Consider the following 27,245-nt stretch of genomic DNA (forward strand, 5'->3'; position numbering starts at 1 on the left):
CTCTCTCCTCCTCCTCCTCCTCTTTCTCTTCCTCCTGCTTCTCCTAATCATCATCATCATCATCATCATCATCATTATCATCATCATCATCATCATCATCATCATCATCATCAACATCTATCTACTCTACAACAAACTATTGCCAGACGCCTTAATCCCGTAAGGGATGGCAACAAGCAAATCGCCTTCATGTCGCCCTGTCCCCCGCCATTTCACTGCCCTCCTCCAAGCTCACACACCCCTCTCCCATATACCTCTCCACTCCATCCCTCCATCTCATCCTTGGCCTCCCCCTCCCTCTCCCCCTCTCCTCACTATAATAATAATAAGAAGAAGAAGAAGAAGAAATAATAATAATAATAATAATAATAATAATAATAATAATAATAACAGCAATAATTATAACACTAATTATTATAAAGATCATACTCATCACAATAATTTTTTTTTTTTTTCTCCATTAGAGACGGCATGAAAGCGACCAGGACAGGGGCAGCAATAAAGGTACAGTAGACAAACTGTCAGCAGCGAGACGAGCAGAGATTGGCAGACTTCCATTCACTTACAATTCAAACTTTGGAAAATTTGCACGTCGCCCCATAGGCTCGGTATAGAAAGTTTGTCTTTATATACGGTAACAATTATTTCCAAGGGAATCTTCGACAAAAACGGATAATTGATGGGTGGAATACATATTAGTCTAATCAGGCCCAACTATTCTAGTAACTCTCGCAACGAAAGTGGACGGATGCTACAGTATAATTATATTCACCCCTGTGTTTTGGTTTGCTTGTATAGAAGATATCTCAATAAGGTGTGATCGAATTTCAGTGAAAAGTGGTGGATAGTTGGGCAGCGAGTCAAGAAGAGTTGATTAGATTTTAACGTTGATGCGAAACCAGATGCAGAAATAATAAATCTTATCGGCGATGACTGATGTGTACGCTGTATGCAACTGTGCAACAAGGCCCACTAAGATCGTAAAATTAGTTGCTCACCGTAAATGAGAGGGTGAAAGCATTGGACTGGTCGGTAAGAGGAATGGCAGCGTTAAGTCATTAATTTTACTGACGCTGGCGGAGGTATGTGCTCTATGAATACTTTCTGGTCTCAGTTGTTTTGAATGTTTCAAAACCTATTGACTTCTTATTTAACAACTGCAGTCTCTCTTATTTTAACTTGTTGGACTCTTGCTTCAGTATTCCGGAACTCCACTTATATAAATAGATTATTGGCACTGGTTTCAAGTTGTCTGTGTCAATCCCTTGCTCTTTTTTTACCTTATTTGTTATGATCGTAACTGCAAAAATGCTTCTATTTAGAGTTCATGAAATACTGAATGAAGATCACCAAGAATGTTACAAGAAAAGCAATGCTGATATACGTAAGTTAGGTGCCGTAATTGGATACTGGCACTCGAGGTCGGACTGGTTAGGTTTAGATGATGTATCATCAAAGTTTCATCTCAAAAACTACTTAAACTCAAAAAGTAAGATATCCAAAATTGTCTTCCATTTTATCTGTCTTGTGGCCGACATATTTGCCCAAAGTAACCAACTCTGATAACTCAGCAACAGACTAGCAATGCATCTTTTACGCCACGGGGTCACTATACTGATTGCCCTTACCAGGACCTTGGGGGTAGGTGTTATTACGTCATCCATTCCGAACTAGACCATACCCGTAAATTAATGCCATTTTATTAGTTTAATACTGTCTCCTTTCTGAACTTTTGGTCTGCTTTGACCTTACCGGTGACCTGAAATAACCCGACCAATACCTGATGTAACCTTAACTGTGACCTGATATGACCTTACTCATGGCCCAATACGACCCGACTACAGTCTAAGGTGACCTGACCCATGACCTGATATGACAACCTATGATCTGAAGGGAAAATAAATTATGGACTTACACATGCTTGATACTACGTAACCATTGCTTTCATATGACTTTACCCTCCAGTTACTGTGACTTTATTAAGGGGTGAGAAATATGACCTTAGCCATGACCTGACAGGTGAGACATATGACCTTACCCATAACCTGCCATACCCTACCCGAGGCGTGCGGTGTGAGCCTGATGTGCCTGTGGTCCTCCCTGATCCACCTGATGCTGGGTGAGGGCGTGCCGTGGGCCCGGCACGTCAGGTTGGTTGATTCACCGCTGTTCACTGTTACCTCCACATCTACGCCCTCAAGTACAGGTGGCTCTGGGAGTGGTATACCATCATTATTACACCCTTGCCCACGAAGCAAGGATGGGGTGTTTCTTCTTCGGTGTGTGTGTGTGTGTGTGTGTGTGTGTGTGTGTGTGTGTGTGTGTGTGTGTGAACAGAATAAGTCAAAAGTTATATACCCCGATTAAGCCAAACTTGGTGGAAAGACTGAGGGACACTCAAGTTAACCTATTGTTTCCGAGAACAAGAGGTGAAACGTCAAGGTCACAGGACTAGTTCAGAGTTCGTCTGGGCTAGGTGAACTTGATTTTTCTCTCTTTCGATCCAAACCAAACTGGGGATAAAACAGGTGGATGGTGAAAGTCACGGGCAAGGCCAAAGCTCGGGCAAGGCCAAAGTTTTACACGTGTCTGTAAAAAGGAAAATAAACAAAATGTAAATATACAGTTTTAGACTGATGTTGGTCAATCTTTGTGAGAGGACTGAGTCAGCCAATGAGTTGACATACAGCATTATAGGACAGTTGGTCAAATTTCAGGGTCACATGGCAGGGTCAGCTTAAACAGTGTTTGTCCAGTTTAGACCAACGCTTGTGGAATGCTTCAGGGTAAGGCGTGAATACAGGAATCTGATTCTGAAAACAGTCCGTTAAATGCCAAAGTCACGTTGAGGTCGAATGTCAAGTTCACATGACAAGATCAGTTTAAACAGTTTTGATCCAATAAAGACTAAATATTGTTTGGAAGCTTCAAGGTAAAGGAAAGATAATTGAATTCGATTTTGAGAACAATCTGACAAAGGTCAAGGTCACATGGCAGATCAAATGTCCCACCAATGACTCTAACAACTTTTTTATTTCACCCAAAGTTGACAGAATGACAAAGAGGCAGGCAGGATGAGGATACCTGATTATGGGAACATATTATGGAAATATTAGGCCAAAGATGAAGATCACATAAAATGACATCTCAGAACAGTTTTGATACGGCTTGTACGCAGGTTCATAGACGGGTTATACAAGAGAGAATTAATCCGGCTTTCAGAGCAATATCTTGAAGGTCAATGTCACACAGCAAAGTCAAATGTTCGGCTCTTAGACCAACTGGTGGGTGTCGGAGCTGCATTTTCTGATTGCTCCGTCTTGTTATTAATATTATCATCATTATCGACCCTGGAGGAATAGCATCATCCTCGCTATCATCATGGTCATCCTTCGTCTTAATACATGGGTCGGTGAATCATCATCATCTTCACCTTCCTTTTTTCCAGCATTACAGGGGATTGGATATACACTCATCATCATCATTCCCACTAATGCATGGGGTGGTTACATTATCACTGTCATCATCATCATCATCATCATCATCATTCCCACTAATACACGGTAGATGGTTGCCATCGTCCTGGAAGGAACTACAATGGGAGTGACGTGGGGCCAAGGCTCGGTGGCTGGTCTTGCACAACCCTCTCAGATGAGGCACTAAACCACATGTATCAGGTAGTCAAACTCCGGGCTGAGACTACCACTCATACCTATCTTCTATACACAGCTCATCCTACTGGGCGCTATGCACCCTCGATTTTCCCCTGCACCTCCCCATGTGGAAGGACCATATTCTCACCCTGGCAAGGCGCTGTCTGCCACAGGTGAGATCAGATCAGATGGATGTCGGAAGTAATGCCTTTACAACAGGTAAGCTGCTGCTTGCTTGTGATCGATAGGTCTGCTCGGCTACAAAGAAGGAAGTAGAGCCACAACAAGAAAAATAACAACACCCATTCCCCACTAATATATGGAGTAGGTTTATCATCATCATCATCATCATCATCATCATCATCATCTCCATTGCCCTGTTTCATTACTGATATATGGAATGGGCATGTCATCACCATCATCATGATTATACAGGTAATTATCATCACCATCATGATCTCTCTCTTTTCCAGTAATACATCGAGTGATTACATCATTTTTATAATCACCATCGCCATCATTCCCGTCTTTCCCATTAATATCCTGGATGGATATATAGTATTATCAGCATCATCACCCTCTTTTCCATTAATTCACTGAAAGGGTATATTACTGTATTATCATCATCATTATCACCACCAGCAGCAACAACAACAACACTACCACTCATTTCCCACTATTGACTGGTGTGAGTATATTATTATCTTCATCACCATCATCAGTATTATCGTCCTCTCCCTCTTTTCAGCTAATACATGGGGTAGGAGTATATTCATAATTTTCATCATTAACATCATTATCGTCAAAACTAAAATCTGAATTCTCCCAAAGGCGTACTTTTATTGTTCCTTTAAAAGATGAAGAAGGCAAAGATTATGTCCATACATTGGAAGATGGTCATGAGGGCAATCAGTTAATCTAAGCAACTGCCTTGGTACTAATCTTACCCTCCGATTCAACCGACGCTGTATTTTAAATGTGTGAAAATCTTATCCTCAAAAACATTACCATTATGATACAGTATTAGGCTGTTTTATGGAAATAATTATTTTTTTTTTATTCTGCAAAAAAATATGTTAATTGTTGGAAAGGACATTTTTACCTTAATAAATAACGGGATATGCCAAGAGTGAATATGTTCATTGGTGGAGTATTTCCACTGATTGAAAATGTAGTATGTCGATTAAATGTCCATTGGTTGAGTATGTCCATTAGTGGAGATTGCCATTGGTGTTGTGTGTCTACTAGTTGAATATGTCTGTTGAGCATACCCAACACTTATGTCTGTTGATTATGTCCAGTGGTTGCATATGTCTGTCGATGGAATATGTCCATTGGCGGAATATGCCCATGGGTGGCATACTCATTTCCATCGGTGCAATACTTCTATTGGTTTAGTAATGTTTCTCAAACTTTTTCACTCCCTTCCCTACTTGTGCGGATCTTAACATCATCGTGGCCCCCCTTCAGTTTTCTCTCAAGCCTCGCATAATAATTTAAAAAAAAAAAAAAGGTTTTGGTGCTAGTCATTAATTTTAATGCGAAAACAAACTGTTAATCAGAATGCATAGTTTGATACATGTCAGTGGGTTGGATGATACTGTTAGTCGACTGATTCGAGGTTGCGTCACTCATAACGCAGAGCTCATGTCTGGGTCCACATCCAACCGGTTTCGGCTTTTACGTTTTATGTGTACAAGGGTGGAGAAACCGAATTCAAGTCAATATGTTGTGGAAAATAATAAGAGGACTCTAAGTGCGATTTCACAGACACCCTGTGTTTTACTTCTTACACTAGTCTGCCATGGCCCTATTAAAATCCTGCCGTGGCCCCTTGCTTGAGAAACAGTGGCTTAGAGTTATTAAGAATATAGGCTACTAATTTATACATCACAAGATTCAATGACTTTACAAGGTAAGACCTTCAGCCTCTTTAATGTGGTGGCTATTTTTTTTTAATTTATTCTTGTTACTTTCAAACGATTTGATTAAGGAGAGCTCACTGAAATGGAGGGGTTAGATCTAGCTGTAATTTATCCCTTCACTGCATGAGATTCTTCCAGGGTTGAAAAGATTAAAAATAACACCAAATACGTCAGGGTAGTTAAGTGGTTAATGTGTTCCCGGCTGAGTGCCCCGCCTGAGAGTGATTTATTTGTGTAATTTATTAAGACTGGAGCCACATATCCTTCTTAGGATTATGCTTCCCTGAGTTGCCCGTCCACCTACGTACCTACCATCTGTTTTTGTTTTCCTTTCCATGTTTTGTGATCTAACCCACCGCCATTTTTTTTTTTTTTTAATTCCTCTCTATTGCATTTTGCTTGGATATCCAGGCTTGGTTTTTGTAACAGAACCAACTCTCTCTCTCTCTCTCTCTCACACACACACACACACACACACAAAGTGTAAGCGTGACATATGTGTATATGCATGTATATGTGAGAAATGTAAAGAACATTTGTTTAATGAGCAAGCCAGTCAGGAATTTGGTGATTGCTTTCCCCTTTACCGTCTCAGTTATAAGATTATAACAACAACAACCATATTCTTAATATAGAGGTGGTGAAGGTGGACAAGTCTACAATTTCTGACGGACAGCTGTGAAACCTGTGATATGGGTGAACATCATTACATAGGGCATTGAATTCTTGCTGCCTCCATTTTAGGGGGGTAGTAAGAATGGAAGCTATATCTAACCTCTACATTTTAAAAAGGATCTCCATGCCGAAAGAAATTTTCTTGATGTAGTAAAAATATGCCATCGGCTTCAAGGATTTAAGCGTCTTTGCCGCTGGTTCACAGATGACCGTTAGAAACTTGGATCCACCAAACCGGTTCGTTCTTTTAGGTTAAAGACAAAATTCTGAAACATTGGGATTTATTGAAAACTAACCTAAATTATGAATTTCAATATAATGTTCAGCTTAACCACTTCGTTGCACTGATGACTTAATTCACTGGTTCTCAAACTGGGAACCATGGTATCCTATGGGGCCACGGCAGGATTTTATGGGGCCCATGGCGGGCTAATGTAAGAAGTAAATCAGAGCATGTCTCCTTTGACTCGGGTGAGGGGGCGACGTATTAAAATTTATTGCCTTCTTCCCTTTAGCCAAAGTGTATGGGAGTTGCAAGGTTTGGTGAATGAATTTGAGACAGTGTGTAGGAGGAGGAAGCTGAAAGTTAATGTAAACAAAAGTAAAGTTATGGTGTTTGAGAGGAATGAAGTCACAGAGTGTGCAGTGAGGTTGGATGGTGAGGATATGGAGAATGTGAGTGCATTCAAGTACTTGGGTAGTGTGATGAGTAAGGATGGAACTTTGGGGGATGAAGTACGTGAAAGGGTACAGCAGGGAAGGAAGGTTGTTGGCACACTGAAAGCAGTGATGAGAAATAGGGAGGTGAGTATGGAAGTTAAGAAGTCACTGCATGATGGTATTGTGATCCCTACCCTGACGTATGGAAGCGAGGCGTGGACCTTGCAAGAGGGGAACAAGTCAAGAGTGAGAGCAGTGGAAATGAGTTACTTGAGAGGAGCATGTGGAGTGACATGGAGGGACAGGTTGACGAATGAAGAAGTGAAGGAACGTTGTGGGGTAGATGTGGATGTGGTTGAAAAGATTAGGAGAAATACACTGAGGTGGTTTGGACATGTGGAGAGGATGGAGAATGAAAGACTGACTAAGAGGGTGTATGTAGGTGAGGTGGAGGAGGGAGAGGGAGGTAGACCGAGGATGAGGTGGAGGGATGGAGCTGAGAGGTATATGAGGGAGGGGGGGGTGAGTTGGGGGGAGGGGAGTCAAATGGTGGGTGACAGAGTGACTTGGAGGCGTTTTGTCTGCGGCCACCCTTTGCGGGATTAGGGCGTCGGGCTATAGATAGATAGATAGATAGTATACTTACTGCATTTCATCACCGCAGGACCAATTAGCTAATTAGCGGGCAAGAAGAAATATGACTAAATGGCAGTATTTTATATGCAATATGCAGGAGTGAACTTGTTGTCGAGCAAACCATATATAGCCCTGTTCGCCTCTATAGAAGCGATTCTTCCTACAGACTAGTACTGTGCACAGGGTACAAGTGCGTCTCCCTCGCTCCCTGTACAACCTCGCTCTCGCTCTGCACCCGCAGATGTAGGTTTGTGAATAATATCTACTGCATACTGTACGGTATTGTTGTGTTACCTACGAGATACTTAACTGATATTAGTATCGTGAAAATGATATTGTGAAAATGACTTTTTTTTTTTCTATCTGGCAACCTATCTACCTATACATATATTCAGATATAGATATAGTTTTATACTTTATGTATTTCTCCACCCTGCCTTCCAGTCTGTTGAGCAAGGAAGAGTGGCTGTGTGTGACAGAAATGAATGGAGAGAAATTTGTTAATGAATAAATGATGACGCAGCCCTGAGGGGATATTCTCCCGCATTTGGTCTGATCAGCTGATCAGGTCAGGTGCGGGTAAGGGGATGGGTCTATTATGATGTGGCAGGGGTTAATCAGCTCTGCTGTTGGGCCCTGCTGCGGATGTCACTGATTGCACTGTGCAGTTGACCCTCGTGCGGTGTGGTGCAGTGAGGATCTGTCCCTTCTCCCATTTGGGGCTAAGATGCGAATGAATGTGTTTGAGTGTATAAGTAAATTGGCATTGTGTCGTCCTGTCTCGGCTACCTCCCTTTCCTTAGTGGAAGCAGCCTAGGTATATACTGTAGATAGATAGATAGCCTTCCCAGGTCACTGGTGGCCTCCCTGTCAGATCTATGCTATTGATACTTGTCTCACATACTCTCTTTTTAATCAAATTACTGTTCATTTTCTCATTCATTCACTTGTTTTTTTTTTTTTTTTAATATCACTGGCCGCTTGCACCAAAAAATGCTGCACTGATTTAATATATAAAAAAATATTCAACCAAATCACCTTCAAGAAACCTGAATTAAAATCAATGCTGAAAAAAAAAACAAAAAAAAAACATGCTACTTTGAATTTAAATCAAATTGCTCTCACCAAACCCGACTTCAATTCAGATTTAGCAGCTCTGACTTGAAATTTATGACAAAGTGAATTTTTAATGCGGGGTAGAGTTGGCTACAAATTTAAACCAGTATTTGTTTTTTGCTACTTTCTTATAATTATCGATGTTTTAGAATGATTACGCATTTATATATGGTATCTTGTGTTTCTTTTGTTGCGTTTGACACCGTTTTGTCTACTTTTTAAATCAACATTTACTGTTTGCTGTCAAAATTTGTGTGTGAAAAAAATACGGTAATGATTAAACATTATTATTTAAAGTGCAATGCTGCATTTAGAAATTTCACACGATATATCACATTGTTTTATTACAGTGTACCCAAGATTTTACATAATATTTACTTTAGTACTGTAAAGGTGACGACGGAACCCGGCTACCACACGCGGAGGATTCGGAGAATTTTATAGAGTAGTTACCATGATGCCACACGAATTTTGCTTCAGTTGCGCTAGTGGTAACATCTTCATATTTAACTCGAAAGTTTCATTCATGAAGCTTATTCTAGTTTACTTGAAACAGAACATAAGAAAAAATGAATGCAGTATTGTTTGCAAAAAAGAAATCGAGCACTGAAAACCAGTGACTTCATAATGCATAAAATTTAATTACCTTGGATGTAATTAAAAATAAACCATGCTAGTTGGGTGAAAGTCGTTTGACACTGATTTTTTTTTTCCGACAGTGATTTTCAATGATGTAGTGAATTATTTCACTTTGGTGCAAGTAACCACATAATTTTAAACTTTATCATTCGTCTGTTTTTGTATGTTTGGCCTTTTTAAAATATAGATCTGCAATGGCTGTCAGTGTTACTAAGCGGAAGTATTGTACAATGATGAATGCATTAACTATGGATTTACATCAATCCTCGCTGATGGCATCGAGAAACCTTAGTGTGTGCTGTGTTTCAAAGTGCTGGGGAATGATTCTATTAGGCCTGGTAGGTTGAAGCATCATCTGACGACAATCTGCCCTCAGTATGCGGGGGAAGACCTCCGTTTCGTCAAGTGCCATGAACAGAGTTTAGGAAAACAGAGAATGGATGGGAGTGGTGCTGTCCAGCAACAGAACTTAAGTGTAATAGAGGCATCATATGAGGTTTATTGAAATAATAAAAAAGAAAATGGCCAAGCGGATTCTTTGAGAGTCAAGTGCGCATAAGATTCAACAGATTTCCTTGTCAAACGACACAGTGAAACGCAGACTTAATGAAATATCAGCTGATATCATGGAAGAAGGGATAAAGGAGATTAATTGTCTCCAACCGGTATGTTCGCAGTACAGTTGGATGAGTCAACGGATGTGAGTTTTTGTGCAATGCTGTTCGTGTTTTTAGGTATGCATTCATACATGATATCAGAGATGAATATCTGTTCTGTACACAGCTTGAAACTACAGCAAAAGCTTGATATGTGTTGGAAAAATTGACATCTTTCTTCACAGCTAACGGAATAGCCTGGGAAAGTTGTTGTGGAGTCTGCACTGATGGAGCTTCGGTAATGCTGGGATTAAAATCTGGGCTACAGAAGCATGTCAAGGAAGCAGCTCCGAATGCGAAAGTGGTCCAATGTACTGGATGATCTATCGTTTTGTTCTGGCGTCAAAAACCCTCCTTGATGCCCTTTGCAAGATCCTGTAGGCAGTGGTAAAATGTGTCAACTTTGTGAGAACAGGAGATTTGAGCTATCATCTTTTCCATAAACTCGGTGAAGTCGTGGATTCGGAGCATGAATTTCACCTCTTCTACTCCAGAATGCAATGGCTCTTAAAGGACTATGTTGTGAACAGAGTATTTGATCTGAGAAAATTTTATACTTTTCCCAGAAATAAAAGGGAAGGAAGATCTACTAAGTCTCTTCAACAAACCGTTGTGGGAGTCACGTCTTGCAAACCTGGCGGACATTTTTGAGCAGCTAAACAGGCTGAATCTCAAGCTACAAGGCAAGGAAAGAAACGTATTTCACCTAATGGGCTGCATGTGTGCATTTCTTGCTAAAATCTAGAACTGGCAGTAGAAAGTGAGTGCAGAAAACGTTGCCTTGTTTGAGAACCATCCAACTGTTCTTGACGAGATTGAAGAGGATCACCTATTTGGGCTGTCATTCAAAGTGAAATAATTCAGTACTTGAAATCCTTGGAAAGAGAGGTCAAAATATACTTCCCAGAATTCAAAGAGGAAGGAGAGAAATTGGTGAAAAATCCCTTCTCTGACACTTGACATTACTGCCATTCCCGATGATGTTCAGGATGAATTCCTTGACCTCAAGAATGATTCTGCTCCCAGAGACCTTTATGAAGAAAAATCTCAGGCTGGGTTCTGGTGCTCCATGTATCAGTTATATCCAAAAGTTAGTGAAATCACATTTAGAATCCTCTTGCCATTTTCCGCAATATATGTTGTAGTGAATTTGGTTACTCCACCTTTCTCTAAATAAAAAGTAAAAGCCAAAACTGGTTGGCTGTGGACCCAGATATGAGATGTGCGTTATCAGTGACTCAACCTCGAATCAGTCGACTGATTGAAAGCAAACAGTGTCATCCATCCCATTGATTCGTAAGGAAATATGCATTCTGTTTGATAGCTGTGACCATAAAAGGAAATGGTGAGCACAAAAACAGTTTTTTCATCATCATTTGTGAGGGGCTTGAGAGAAAACTGAAGGGGGAGCACTAGGATGTTAAGATCTCCAAAAGTGGGGAATGAAATGAAACACTTTGAGAAACACTGGCTTAGCCTAATAAATTATTCCTTCTGAAGGTTTCATTCAATGTAGCGAGGATTTTTCATAATGAAGGGATGAATCTAGGCTGCATCTAGCCCCTGGAGTTCGGAAAGTCTATCTTAAAGTGAATAAAATCGTTTGGTAACGATCTGAATAAAATGAAAAGTATGCTATCGGATGGACAGAGTTGATATTTTATTTTTCGTTTAAGCCAGATTATTATATTCACCTCACAGCATACTTACGTTAGAACTTAAAATTTGTTTCTGTACCCCTCTGATTGTGAAGAATTACCCTGGGCTTCCGCGCTAGTTGTGATGAATGGACATGGGTACTCTGTTCTCGTTAATGCCAGCTGATTTTATTTTACTAAGAGAATTCCTATGCACCAAAACATAAAATACTGAGACAACTGAAATAATCAGTGAAACAGAACATGCTATATAATTAAAGTGAATACAGAACCCGAAAAAAAAAAAAACGAGGACTAAGAGCCAAGAATAAAGAGGAGGATAATATGAGGGGGTGCATAATGGATGGGCAGAAGGGAGAGTTATGACAAAGGACCGCATTCTCCTTGGTTAATTTGTTCGGTCCTATGATGGATTTCTTTTTTATTCCTGGCAGCACCAGACGATTTTAGTTAGCACAGACATTTCGAACTGCACGAGTTAGATATGCACGATTAATTCTATCAGTTCAAGAGCCACTCCTAAGCTGAATAAATTCGTCTGTAAGTAGCAAGACTAAATTGGAAAAATGTGTCATCAGAATGAAGGAATAAGGAAGCTCTCTAGCGTCTTTTGATTACTGTTTTTTTTTTCTGTATATGCTAAGTCAATATACTCTTCTATGGCCTTTAGGCAGTCTATTTAATACTGTATATATATTATAAAATTACGTCTCTCTGTCTGTTTGTCTACTGGTTTGCCCTCGAAACAATAGGGGCTCGAGACATTATCTAGAGGGGTCCAGAGAGGACTAACAGACGTAACCTTTTACGAGGAAGTTATTGCACCTCTAATGGCCAAAACTAGGGCTAATCAGGTCAATATGGAAAATGGAAGACAATTACCATATAACCATCTTCCAACAACTACATCAGTAATACAGCTTAAAAATCACAATATCAAATCAACGTGATGGAGCTTAATGCTTGGTTAGTAGGGTGGTTGAAGGGAAGGCGGATCGGTAAGGGTGGACAAGGGAACGAGGTGGTTGGGTAGGGTTGGGTGAGTGGGTGAGTGAGTGTGATAGGGAAAGGTGGCGCAGCGTGTGTGGGTGAGTGAGTGGGTAGGATGGATGAAAGAATGGCCGAGTGTTGGTGGGTAGGTCGGCATGGTGGCTGAGTAGTAGTGAGAAAATGGGTTCATGGGGATTAAATGCATCACGTGAAAAAGTCCATGATCGGAGTAGTTCCATGGCGAATATATCCCAGGGGAAATGGGATAAAGGGAGAGCATAGGGCCAGTGGGAAAAATGGGATCCCAACAGAGTTCCAGACAATTCCAGTATGCAAAGCCATTTTTTTTTTTTTACCAGGGCAACATCGGAAGCCTTACTAGTTTCAGTATAGAAATATAATATGCACGGCAATAATAAGGTGTCCTGTAGTACGTCGAATAAATCACTGAGGAAGAGGTGCTAGAAAATTCCCTAAGTCGACAAGAATACGGCACAGAGGAGATTGAAGAGATTTTGTCCTTCACGAACTGCAGGATTTGGAATCTGACAACCTTTAAAGTATACGTAGAGATCGATGGATACTGGTGATCACATTATGCAGTTGATAGTCCACGAAATTCTGGAAAACGAAAATAATTGAACACACCATGCCCATTGGTCTCTCGTTCTTGCTACCATTGGTCGATTTTATTCGGCTAGAGAATTCATAACAAATCTGGATAAACAGGTTCGAGTTAAGGTCCTATTATTTAAACTGAGAGTGCGACGATGTGGACAAAACCCTAATTTTGGACTCAAGTACTCGATTCTTATTTCCATCAGAGACCCTATTCAGCTTAGGAAAACATCTCGCAGTGCACGAGTTAGAAACTCTGTCAGAAACCCTTTCAGTACGATGAAGCGGATTAACATAGGTTTAGTAACTTCCTTTGTAAAGTACTGAACTACAAAAATGAAGACAAAAAAACAGACCTGGAGGTACTTATTGTAGATGAAAATGGGCCAGAAAAGACATTCTGAGGATAATGACATGGTACGTGAAAGGTGAACATGCTGAAGTAAAAGAAAGGGAGATTATGGGAGTACATAAGAATGCAAAAGTAGACATATGCGGGTTGACTAAGATACTGTAAATAGAAAGATGGGTGTGTGAACGAATGACTGTGTGCAGTGGATATATGTGTTATAGTGAATGAGAAAGAGTGGGCGAAGGACAGTGTATGCACTACTGTGTACAGGAGATGGAATAGAGTATAAGGGAGCATGGATCATTTGGATCAAGGATTACAAGTGTAGGAATGAAAGCTGGAGTACAAGCATGGACAACTGTATCCACGTATGCTTCGACAGAAGACTAAGAAGCTAGAGTGATAGAGGAATTCTTGGAAAATGTAGAAGCATGCCTGGAGACGTTCAAGATAAATGAGTGTTTCTGAGCAGCGATATGGACGAAAAAGTGCGGGTATGTTACAGTGGAGCAGATGGGGTGGCTGGACAGTGAAGTGTACCCTCTGAAGTGGATGGAAAATGTAGGGCCCTGGTGGCCATTTGGTTAGGGAAGGGCTGGGCATTAATCAGAGCGTTTTTTACAGAAAATGATGATCCATATTTATAGATGGCGAGTGATAATGAGGATGGGGTGAGCTGGAGGAACATAAGCCAATGACTAACTACGTGTGTTTGGATAGTCGAATGAGAAGACTTGTATTAGAGTACCGAAGATCGAGGAGTTGATTGCCTGGTCACTACATAGTCTTATCGAAGACAGAGGTGCAGAAGCACTTGGCTAAAAAAGGCAGAGGAAGACACGAATCAGAGATTTTTGGAAAGAGCAGAAAGGTTGCAGGAGGGGGAAAAAGGGTGATGTAAAAAAACGACTAGGTACTGTACATATGATAGGAAGCAGGTGTACGCGGAGGAACATAAGTATAATGTACTACAGAGTAATTAAATATGAAACATTGTGAGGTAGTGTGTGGGGTGTGGTGCAGATGTGAGAGGGTGAAAAGAGGTGAATGGAGGATTTTCAGAGTCGAGAAAGAGAGCTGTATGGTGAGACGACAAGAAGGCGAAGAGGCTAATAAGAGAGAGCAAGAAAAGGGAGAATGAGGAGTTTGGAATGCACCTAAATGAAGAATTCAGAGTATGAAGGAAACATTTTTGGAAGTAGATAAAGAGAGGAGGCTTAATGGGGTGAAAGATAAAAATGGCAGAATCCAAGTGGAGAAGAAAAATTTATCAGACCAAGAGAAAGGTTTAATTAGCTGTTGAATATTGAGACGAAAGAAGTTCATGTAAATGTGTTTAAGGTATAGCTAGGGTAGGAAGAAAGGCAAGAAGATGGGATCAGCAAATGGAAGTAGGTGAGACAATGAATAAAGTCAAAATAGGAAAGCATCTGAAACTGATGGAGTGAGTCGTGAAATGATGAAATAAGGGGGACAGATACTGCTTGAACGAACTGCTATGCATGGTATGCATATTAGCCAGGAGAAAACTAAAATTCAACAAGACTCGACGTGAGAAATAATTCTCGTAGTTCTCTATACCAAGGAAAAGGGGAAAGAGAAGTGGCTGGTAATAGAAGGGGTGGTTGAATTCTCAGTTCAACAGGACAGATATATGGCAAAGCACCTGTCACTAGAGTTAGGGAGAAAACTGAGGAATCAGTTGGGAGGAACATGAAAAAATAATGAATAAAAGGAAGAAAGAAGGCAAGTAGACCAGATAATCATTCTTATATATATATATATATATATATATATATATATAGAGAGAGAGAGAGAGAGAGAGAGAGAGAGAGAGAGAGAGAGAGAGATGCCTTTGTAATATAGATGACCGTATGAAATTTGGGATTTGCCTCCCCATATGCGATAGATCATGTTTAATATTTCTATAACGCTCAGTTCCCCTCCGCATTTATACACACTGTTTGTGAGAATATACCGTCCGCAGAACACGCACTTCCAGCTCCGGTCCAACAGACTCCATTACTGGATACCTGTCAAGGATGTCTGCATTTTCTGTCTCACCCAGTTTATATACCGCATGTATTTTGTCTGAGACCACTATATCCACTGATCTCACTCCATGTTCTCCAGACTTTGTTTAGATAATGCATCAAGATTATGACAAAATGAAACCATTCAGAAACTAGAGGGGCAGTCAGTGGAGCACATCTCTCCGACAAGGGCAAAGATATTTCTAAACCACTCTTCATACTAAATTAGGTTTTCTCTTCAATGATTATTATTTCGCAGAAAATGTTTTCCGGAACCAGAGTCTGTAGTACGATCCGGATCGGTCCCAAAAGTTAGGCTATCTACCCACCAAATTTGGTTCATTTTTCTCTTTTAGTTTATGAGTAATCCTGCTAACAGACAGACAGACAGACAAACAAACAGGGGAGAAAACGTACCCTCATTGTCTTAGGGAATGAAATAAGAGAGATACCAATATTCGATTAAACTTGATTTTCATGCTCTCCCCATGCAGTGGAGACCATAAAGTATTTGCTCGATTTTTTATTCTTTCTTTCTTCGAGATACGTAAAATCTGGCTACATTCCTTCACGTCTTCGCCAGTTTACCTCAAACTTTTTAAAACTTATCCTTGGGCGAATATCGCCAGACCCTCTCCTCATTTCATTCTGGGCGTCTTTGAGTGTTTTATGGCGTCATTGGTCAAATAATACAAACCAATTTTTTCGTGAAATGCATGCTATGTTTCAACATTAATCAGTAGATTTTACCAAGCTTTCCGAGGTGATCTTAGAGTCCAGAAATTTTTCCTCTGACGACCATCCAACACTACCTTTTGAATGTTTGCAGTCATTATTTTACACATATACTGGAGAACACTCTTAGACACCTCCCTACGGTGAAGTCATTTTTAGTATTATCCTGGTACCTCAGAGCTATTTTATTAAACTTAGCAGACATTTCGAACTGTACGGGTTAAATATACCCATTAACGCGTTCAGTTAGAAAGGCCTGTAATAAGCTCAGCAGAATCGTCTGGTGGTATCAAAAATAAAATACAAAAGACGTTATCGTAAAGTGCATGAAGCCATCGTAAACTACTAGTGCTTACTCTCTATCAGCGGTGTTGGTAATATGCTGACAGGTAAGATGGTTATACGAGACATATACAGTGATCGAAATATTCTCAGTGCAGTAGGAGACGGAAATTGTGTGTGTGTGTGTGTGTGTGTGTGTGTGTGTGTGTGTGTGTGTGTGTGTGTGTGTGTGTGTGTGTGTGTGTGTGTGTGTGTGTGTGTGTGTGTGTGCTCAAAAACCTTAAATTATCTCTTATAACTTCATTTAGGGAACTATAATATGGGTCTGGTATTATTTCGAGTTGAACATTTTGGTGACCTTTCTTGAAATTACCCATTTTCATATCAACATTTTGGTAACCTTTCTTGACCTCTGTCCATTTTTGTGTAAGTATTTTAGTAACCCTTCTTGACCCTGACCTAGTTTTGTGCATGCAATTCGGTAACATTTCTTCACCCTAACCTATTTTCATGCATGCATTTTGGTAACCGTTCCTCACATCTATCAGTTTCCATCTATCTATGTATAGGCTACTCAGAAGCCATAATCCCGTAAGGAGTGGCTGTTTGACTTTGAGTTTACGGGGAGGGGCACTAACCCTCAGCCAAGCCATTTGCTGACACGTAAGGAACACGTACGGGTTGATTATATGGTTACCACCCAGCTTTGTAAATGGTTTCCGGCCTACAGAAAACCATTAGATTTGTCTCTCAGTGTAAAGCCACCTGAAAAGGTAAGAATAGCAGTAAAAAGTGACAGGAAGATGGGAGAAATAGGAAGAGAGGAGGGAAGACACAGAAAGAGAATGATAAAGGCGCAGGAAGAAGTAGGCAGCATTATATCAAGTAGTGGATTTGGATGGTAGTCGGCGCCATCTACCTTTCTTATCTCTTGCCAATTTTCCTTTATGTGTTTTGGTAACCTTTAATTTCTTAACCTTACCTACGACATTGAGGTATCCCGTGATTGACCTTGGCGGGGTAGTGTTAACCTGGCACCAATATCCGCCCTGGTCCCTCTTGGTGATGTTGGTGATGGTGAGGACCCAGGTGGAACGCTGTTCCCGCTTCACACTGACGCGCCTGTTGTTTGTTATCACCTGAGAGGCCACCGTCAGTACTGCACCTGTTCCCTTGTACCCCCACGCTACCTGCACCAGGAGAGAGTCAGAGGCATGGATGGATTTGAGAGGGAGTGTGAAGGTAGAGAATTATGGAGTGAGGAAGTGTGTGGGAAATATACCTAGTGGAAAAGTAGTTTTTTTTTTTTTTTTTTTTTTTTTTTTTTTTTTTTTTTTTTTTTATGCGAGGAAGAAGGAACCAAAGGCCATGAGCCCGCAGTAACAGTTCCCTCCAAGAGAAAAACAAAATACAATAGAGAGCCAAATTCAAGATCCGATCATTTTGAGATGCCTGGACACACTGCGTTTGAAAGACTGGAGATCATAGGCAGGAGGAAATACAGACAGAGGGAGACAGTTCCAGAGCTGACCTGTTGCATGAATGAAAGACTGGGAGTAACGGTTAACTCTTGCATTAGAGAGTTGGACAGAAAAGGGATGAGAGTTTGCTGCCAGACGGGTGCTACGCGCCCGTCGTAGAGGTGGAGGAATGCAAGCAGACAGTTCAGAGGAGCAGTGACCAAGAGATAAAGATGCAACAGTGCGGCGAAGAGACAGAGGTTGAAGGGAGTCAGTAAGAGGAGGAGAGTTAATGAGACGAAAAGCCTTTGACTCCACCCTATTGAGAAGAGCTGTATGTGGGAGCCTCCCCACACATGAGAGTTGTACTCCACACAGGGGCGGATAAAACCCCTGTATAGAGTCAACAATTGTGCAGGGAGTAAAGAAAGAGCAGTCGGCTTAGCACACCCAATCTCTTGGAAGCAGATTTTACAAGAGATGTAATATGATCTTTCCAAGATAAGTCCCGAGTAAATGAAACCCCAAGCATGTTCAAGGATGATGCAGGATTAATCTGAATATTATTAAACATTAGTGGGTATACCTGTGGAAGATTTTGTCGGGTTGATAGGTGTAAGAACTGAGTCTTAGAAGCATTAAAGACAACCATATTATTTTTACCCCAGTCAGAGATATGAGCCAAGTCAGACATTAGGTGTGCCATAGCCTCATCCCTTGTTTCTTGAAGTAACTGTTGAGATGGGCGTTGGAACCGAATGGAAAGGTGAAGAGTGGAGTCATCAGCGTATGAGTGGATAGGGTTAGATGTACAGCTTAGAAGATCATTGATGAATAAAAGGAAGAGAGTTGGTGATAGGACAGAGCCCTGAGGAACACCACTGTTGATAGATCTAGGAGAAGAACGATGGCCGTCTACGACAGCAGCTATAGAACGACCAGAAAGGAAGCTAAGCGATGAAGGTACAGATAGAAGGATAGACACCGTAGGAGGACAGTTTGGAAATTAAAGATTTATGCCAGACTCGATCGAAAGCCTTTGAGATGTCAAGTGCAATGGCAAAGCTTTCGCCAAAGTCCCCGAAAGGAGGATGACCAGGAGTCTGAAAGGTAGGTGAAGATCGCCAGTGGAGCGTCCCTGACGGAACCCATACTGACGATCGGAAAGAAGGTTGTGATAGGAAAGATGCCTTAAATTTTTTTTATTAAGAATTGACTCGAAAACTTTTGAAATACAGGACGTTAAAGCAATTGGACGATAGTTGGAGGGTTGGGAGTGGTCACCCTTCTTTGGGACTGGCTGAATGAGAGCAAACTTCCAGCAAGAAGGAAAGGTAAAAGTTGACAGACAAAGGCGAAATAGTTTGCCTAGGCAGGGTGTAAGCACAGAAGCACAGTTTTTGAGAACAACAGGAGGGACCCCATCAGGCCCATATGCCTTGTTAGTACTGAGGCCAGTAATGGCAGAAAATACATCAACTGAAGAAATTTTAATGTCAGCCATGAGGAAGTCAGAGGGGGGAAGTGATGGAGGAACAGCACCGGAATCGTCTAAGGTGGAATTGGAGGAGAAAGTCTGTGCGAAGAGATCTGCTTTATCAGTAGAAGAAATAGCTACAGAACCATCAGAGTAGAAAAGGAGGAAGGATGATGAGGTAAAGTTGTTAGAAAGATTTTTGGCAAGGTGCCAGAAGGAGCGGGAAGAATTCGAGTTGGAGAGTTGAGAGCATTTAGTATGGATGAAATTATTTTTAGTAGAGCGAAGAACAGACTTAGCACGATTCCGGGCAGAAACGTAAAGATTATGTGATTCAGGGGTGGGTTGGCTCCGGTACCTTTTGTAGGCCTTCTCCTTGTTGCGGACAGCATTAGAACAAGCGTGATTAAACCAAGGCTTTCTTGCGTTAGTCAAAGGATATGAGAAAGGAATGTATGCTTCCATGCCCGAGAGAATAACCTCCTGACGCGCCTGTTGTTTGTTAGACATCATAACCAAGAAAATGGGATTGGGACAACAACACGAGGGGACCTTACAGTAGGTGTAAAGTGAGGTCTTGGAGGGAAAGAGAAGTGAGGCAGAATGAGGGTTGAGGACATGACAGAAATGAGGAGAGAAGTGAGTTTAATATCACCTGAAAAACTAATGTAAATATCGCACTTTCTTCCTTGTACCCCTACGCTACCTGAACAACAACAACAGCAAATACAAATACAAGAAGTAATAGTTATAGCCATCGTCTGTGAGAAGGGAGAGTTAAAAGTGAGGCTCTGAGAGGTGCAAGGATATCAGACAATAAGGTGAGTCAGTTTGTGAAATGACGACATGACGAGAAAGAAATGGGAAGAGAAGTTAGTCTGAGACATGAAGGGAGAGAAATGATGATGATACGAAAGCTTTAGACTTGAGGAGAGGAACAGGAGAAACTAGGACAGAGGTATGATGGGAAGAAATGAGAGAAATGAGCTTAGGATATGAGGAAGAAGGGTGATGTTGATATGACCTACCAAACACGGCGAGGGATAAGTGAGGAAATCAAGCTTAATTAGACATGACCGGTGTTAAGCAAAAAAAAAAAAAAAAGTGAGGATAATACGAAGGTGATAGACATGAGAGGTTAAGATACGTCGTTGTAACGTTGGAATAGTTATAAGCTGCTAGACACTGCATGACGGGAAGAAAGTGAAGTTAATATGGAATCGTTGAACGAGAAGGCAGATGACATGAAGCAACAACATGAAAGGTGGGAACTAACCTTGTACTGACCCAGGTTCTCCACTACACAGGTCAACTTAGCAGTGTGGCCGACCTGAGCTGTTATGTTCTTTATCGGTAGGTCGAAGTACGGCGAATCTGTAGGGGGAAAAGTTCACTATTCGTTTGACTCTTAACACGACATTATCTTTTTTATTTTGGACTTGATACTTTCGTTTTTATATTCTGCTTAGGGGAGATTTTTTTTGTTTTTTAAATAAGAATATGAATGGGAGAAGACGCTTGAAAGTTAGCCCGTTAACTCGTTCAGTGAGATCTATGTTTTATTCCATCAGGACTTGCAAAGCCACAGTCAGTATTATGTTTTGCATATCGCGCGCGTGCGTGTGTGTGTGTGTGTGTGTGTGTGTGTGTGTGTGTGTTTGTGTGCATTATAACTCCATTAGCTCATATTCAATTTTAACCAAATTAGGTGAAGGGGTAGAGGAGCAGCTTTTTTTTTTTTTTTTAATGCAAGAAAGAAGGAACCAAAGACCAGGGGCCCGCAAACATTATATGGAGTTTAAGCTATGGAGTTTAAGTATTATATCTGAGTCCAAGTCGTCAAAGGTCAAGTTCGTAGGGATAGGTCATTTTTACCTTGCCAGGTAAATATATATATATATATATATATATATATATATATATATATATATATATATATATATATATATATATATATATATATATATATATATAAGTAATTTGGCTTTACGTCAGGTATCCCTGAAGGGCTAAGGCGTTTCCCCTGGGTAGAGGACTCTTGGACTGGAGCGTCTAGCATTTTATAACCGGATGCCCTTCCTGATGTCCACCAATGACCCTTGGGTGGATTCGGTCCTCCGACCCTTCGGTCGAGCGGAGCGCTCTAACCCACTGAGCCACGGATGCTACTATCTCTCTCTCTCTCTCTCTCTCTCTCTCTCTCTCTCTCTCTCTCTCTCTCTCTCTCTCTCTATATATATATATATATATATATATATATATATATATATATATATATATATATATATATATATATATATATATATATATAATTTATTTAGGCCAAACCTGGTGAAATAGCTGAGAGTAATGGACGAACGAAGGGGTTCATTTTGGGTAACGGTCATTCAGAGGCCAACGTCACAGGGTAAAGTAAAATTTTCAAAGGTGTGTTTGCGTGTAAACAAAATAGCTAGAAAATGTTTGATCTGATATGGACCAAACTTAGTAGAAGAACTGAGAATTAGCCAAGGAGTTGCCAGACTTCTTGATAAAACTGCGTCAAAGGTCGTCACATGCTAGATCAACTTTAACAGCTGTTATCCAGCTTACACCCAACTTTGTAGGATTGTTCAGTGTAAGACATGGATAAAAGAATTCGATTTTGTGAACACTCCGTTAAAGGTCCATGTCATAGGGAAAGGCCTAACTCTGGGACACAGGACAAGGTCAGCTCAGACAGTTAGGCAAGAATGGAGTTATTCGGTTTTGATAAAAAAAAAAAAAAAAAAAAAAAAAAGATAGGTCGCAGTTACAGGGCAAGGACAAATATTCGTTCCTTAGACTGACTGGTACGGTAAGTGTGGGTGTTGCACTATCCGCGTGCTCCCTCTCGTTCTTAATACTCTCAGACACTTATATTCAGCTGAGGAGAGAGACTTCTCGAAAGCCAGCGGATCGTAACTGAAAAAGACGAATATTACTTAGGCAGTTAGTCTGACTGCACTGGGTTTCACTTGACTAAGCAGAATCGTCAGGAAGCATCTGTCATATGATGTCATATAATGTCATCATTCTAAATGTGGCTGATAAATGATATATTAAGTAGGCTGAGACATTTTATTCGACCGCAACTCGCGAAACGAGAGTGGGTGCGCAACTCGCGAAGCGACAGTGGGTGCTAAGTTGTGAGCGTGTGTGTGTGTGTGTGTGTGTGTTTTAGCAAATATCTCAGACAGTTTATTTGATGCAAACCAAACTTGGGGGAAAGGTTAAGGGACACTCTGTGAGAAAGTTTATTGTTGAAAAAAATATATGTAAAGTCACAGGGCTGGGTCAAACGTTGACGAAGCAAAATAAACGATTTTTATCCAGTTTTGTTCACACTCGGGGGAATGATTGACAGTAAGACAAGAATTAAGTGATTCGACTTTGGGAACAATCAGCAAAATGTCAGCGTCACAGGGCAAGGTCAAACTTCGACCGCTGTGTGACAAAATTTTTCAGTTTAAAGTCGATTGTAATCGATCTGAGTGGAAGCGCTGAAGGTTATCGAAAGGAGAAACTTATTGTTTTCGAGAATTATAGGTCAGAGGTCAAGGTCACAAAGTAAAATCAACTTAAACAATTATTATCAGAGTTTGACCAACGTTTGCGGAACTGTTGAGTATCAGGGAAGAATAAATGACTCGATAGTAATCTGTCAGAAGGGTCAAGGTTAGAAGGAAACATCAACTTCCATGGTTACGAGGCAAGGTCAACTCAAATAATTTTTATCCGATTTGGACCAAAATTAGTGGATGAGTTAAGGTACAGTTAAAAAAAAAAAAAATCAAGTTCGAGAACAAACAGTTAAAGGTCAAAGTCACAAAGCAAGGTCCACGTTCAACCCATTTGCCTGTGAGTGGTGGTAATAGTAGTAGTAGTAGTAGTAGTAGTAGTAAAGTAACCCTAGTCTGGCCAGTCGAGCAAACCCATCAACCGCAAACAAGCAGTCACCTCTGCAATCTCGTACAGTGAACCGATATTCCCTTGCTGTGGACAGCGCCTCACCACAGCAATGCTTGGCGAAGAGTGATGAAGTTTGGTTCCTGGATGGTCGTCATATTTGCATCTCTTCACCCAGATAATAGGGGTACAATAGTAGGCTCCACACCACCCCGTATTTTGGTTATATGGTTACCGCCAAACGTTGTAAATGTTTCCTGGGTTACAGGTCTGTGTGTAAACTAAATAACTAAAACAGTTTGTATCCGATTTGGTTCGAACTTGGTGAATGAGTTAAGGATCATACAAAAGGTTGACATGTTATCTTAGATCAACAGGTCAAAGGTCAACGTAGGTTACATGGCAAGATCAACTTAACCAAGTTTGATCTGATGTAGACTAGACTTTGTGGAAGGGTTCGGCTTAAAAGTAGGATATTCTCTTTTCAAAAAAAAAAAAAAAAAAAAAAAAAAAAAAAAAAAAAAAAAAAAATCTATCCAAGGTCAAAGTCACAGGTAAGGGTAAAAAATCAATGTCTCTGGGAAGAGTCAACTAAAACAGTTGTAAACTGATGTGAACCAAAGCTGGTGGAAGTCAGGATTTAGATAAGAACGAAGTAATTAACTTTTGAGAATAATCTTTAGAAAGTCGTCATAGACAGGGTCATATATACGACCTTTTGATGGTCGCGGGTGTTGCACCCTGTTTGTGTTCGTTCTTGTTTTCATTTTATTCTTCTTACCACCAGATAATTTTACTCAGATTTAGTTAGAGTTTTCGAGCTAGAAAGTTTAGATACAAACTCCATTAACCAGTTCAGTACGAGACATATTGCTTAAGGTTTACACAATCGTTTGAAGGTAGAAAGGACATACTATACAAAGTTGTCATCGGACTGAAGAAGTTGCTCGATGTTTAACCACCACAACCTGAGTTTCTGAGTTGCAACGAAAATCGTCTGAGCTTAAATACGGAAAACTAGATAAACTGTCTCTTGTGACTAAAGTTTCAAGGAAGTGTTAAGGAATTTTAATTTACGTCAATATTCATTAAATGTATAGTACTTTCTAAATGAAGCGCTGGTGGTTTAGAAGCTCTCAGATGAAGCCATAGCATAATTACAATATCTGTTTATCTTACTGTCTATCTGTATCTATTTGTCTGTATGGTGTCTGCCCATCCTTCCTTCCATCCATCCATCCACTCATCCATCGATCTATCTATCTATCTATCTATCTATCTTTCTATCTAACTTTCTGTACATCTGTCTATTTATTTTCCTATCTATCAATCATTCTATCTAATTATCTTCATATACAGTATCCATTTATTGGTCTTCCTACCTACGTACCTACCTATTCATTTAACTATGTATATCTATCTATCTGTCTATTTTCTAGTTGTCTGTTTATCTTTCTATCATTCTATGTGTCATTCTCTCTGTCTGCCTCTCTTTATGTATAGTCAAACGAATTAATCCCTGAGGGGATAGGCAGCAAACAAAGCGCCTCCTTATCACCTTGTCCTCTACAGTCCTGTTGCCCATCCTCCAACTCACCAGCCTCACTCATGTGTACCTCTCCACTCCTTTGCTCCACTATTCCCTCGGTGTCCCCTTCCACCTCACGCATATACAAACAAAATAAGTCTTTAGATAACACACTAATAAAATTTTTCAGCCTTGTCCACTGATGATCCATATCTGTAATATTTTTACGAGTATGTGTCCGACTTTGGGCATAGGCTTCGCAGCCTCTACTTGTCACCACTTAGGCGCCAACACCCGCCGTCCATATTGAATACATGCTAGGGCTCGCTCATACAGGACTGGTGTATTAGCATTAGCTGGGTTGTTTTTCCGACATGTCGGCGGGTCTTCTGGAAGGTCAATAAAGTCCCCTTTATGAAATTCAGATCTTTAAACTGTTCCCTGCTCCAACAAGGATCCTTTAGTACTGTAGGCCACCTTTCTGCAGATTCACTCACCGCCTCCCCCTGCATTTCCTAACGTTTTTGAGTAGATGATGAATGAATTTACCTAATTCCATGTTTACTTATTTACTTGCTCAAGTGGGAACAGGAAAATACCCAATTTTTCATTATCTCTAAATGGATTGAACTCTATAATCTAACAACTTCTTATACCCGTGCTGGTGGAACGGGAGCAAGTATTGTTTTGCCCTACGCGAGCGCATGCTTTTGTGTGTGTGTGTGTGTGTGTGTGTGTGTGTGTGTGTGTGTGTGTGTGTGTGTGTGTGTGTGTGTGTGTGCGTGCGTGCGTGCGTGCGTGCGTGCGCGTGTGTGCGCGCGCGCGCGCACGAAGTAACTCAAACTGTGTATCTGATATTAACCAATTTTGATGGAGAGGCAAAACGACAACCAAAGGTTTGAAATATTGTGTTATGCAGACCAGTACTGTATGTCAAAGTAAGTTCAGAGGACCACATAAAAGTTTGACCTTGTATGACCAATCTGAACAGATTTTATCGGATTTATATCAGACTTGGTGGAAGGGTCGAGGTTAATATAAAATCGAAGAGGTTCGAATTTAAGTGCAATGAGCCAAATTCTGACTGTGACTTGGATCAAGCTTAGTGGAACAGTTGAGGATCAATCAAGGGGTTAAAATGTTTTATAACATAGGTAAAAGGTTCAGGTCGCACGACTACGTCAGCTTAAAATGAATTCGTCTGAGTTAAGCCAAGTTTACTAGAAAAGAATAGGAAAATGCATTGACAATTTTTTTTTCAATTTTGAAAAGCCACTCTAAGGTCAAGGTCACAGCTATGTCAATGTTCGGGGTCAGAGGACAAGGTCAATTCAGTCAGCTTTGATATTATTTGGATCAAACTAGGTGGAAGGGTTGAAGGTAAGACAAGAATGGATAGATTCCGTTTTGTGAACAGTCATTCGAAGGTAAAATTCAATGGTCAAGGTCAAAGTTCGCCCTGTCTGTGCCAGCATGTGAACAAAAATAAACAGTTATGATCTGACCCAAACCAAACTTGATGGATAGATTGAGAGCAAATCAGGGAGCTGACATTTGCTTTGGGGGACAACAGGTCAAACGTGAAGATCACAACGCTACGTCATCTTAAAGCAGTTGTCATTCCATTAAGAACAATCCTCGTGAACGAGTTAAGGAATATGTAAGCATGACGGGATTCAGCTCTGGGAACATTCAGTCAACGAAGAAACAAGATAGAAACTTAGCTAACGAATTAGGTTTCCACCAGACTGTGGAGATCTAAGAAGTGAATTCCCCCCCCTCTGTGTGTGTGTGTATATATATATATATATATATATATATATATATACAGTAAATCCCCCTAGTACATGACTATATGGGCGGCAGAGGACGTCGCGTACTAGAAATTCGCGTACTGTGAGTACATAAACTTATGGGAAAAATTACATATTGGTGGCACCCCCCTTCATGGGCAACCGTTGAGACGCCTTTCAGACCTATGTATTGTGATATACAGGGAAACTATCTATGACATATTACCTAAGATAAAGTAAACCAACAAAATTATGGCTTTGCTAGGTAAATCAACAAGGATATGGCTTGACTAAACTAACAAGAATATGGCTGCTCACCTTTACCCAAGAAGACAACAGGCTTGATGGAGGTAAGAAGGGGATCCGAGGCAGGATGAGGCACCCAGTGTGCATCTCCTGCATCACCCACCACACCACCCGACACACCACCTT

At 40.7% G+C, this 27,245-nt stretch overlaps 1 protein-coding gene across 1 annotated transcript in view; it reads right to left on the reverse strand.

Annotated features, from left to right (window-relative positions):
* Positions 1–25,162, reverse strand: part of LOC145397686 (protein amalgam-like) — a 52,991-nt gene extending 27,829 nt beyond the window's left edge. Inside the window, exons 1-4 of the mRNA XM_080270730.1 lie at positions 25,090–25,162; positions 20,842–20,939; positions 17,611–17,818; positions 2,060–2,212 (exon numbers count right to left, since the gene is read on the reverse strand). Coding sequence (XP_080126856.1) covers positions 2,060–2,212; positions 17,611–17,818; positions 20,842–20,939; positions 25,090–25,162 — 532 coding nt within the window. The remainder of the gene's footprint in view (positions 1–2,059; positions 2,213–17,610; positions 17,819–20,841; positions 20,940–25,089) is intronic.
* Between the last annotated feature and the right edge of the window lie 2,083 nt (positions 25,163–27,245).

This window comes from Coenobita brevimanus, chromosome 5 (genome assembly GCF_032717465.1).
Source record: "Coenobita brevimanus isolate Jiangsu-jjx chromosome 5, ASM3271746v2, whole genome shotgun sequence".
NCBI lineage: Eukaryota > Metazoa > Arthropoda > Malacostraca > Decapoda > Coenobitidae > Coenobita > Coenobita brevimanus.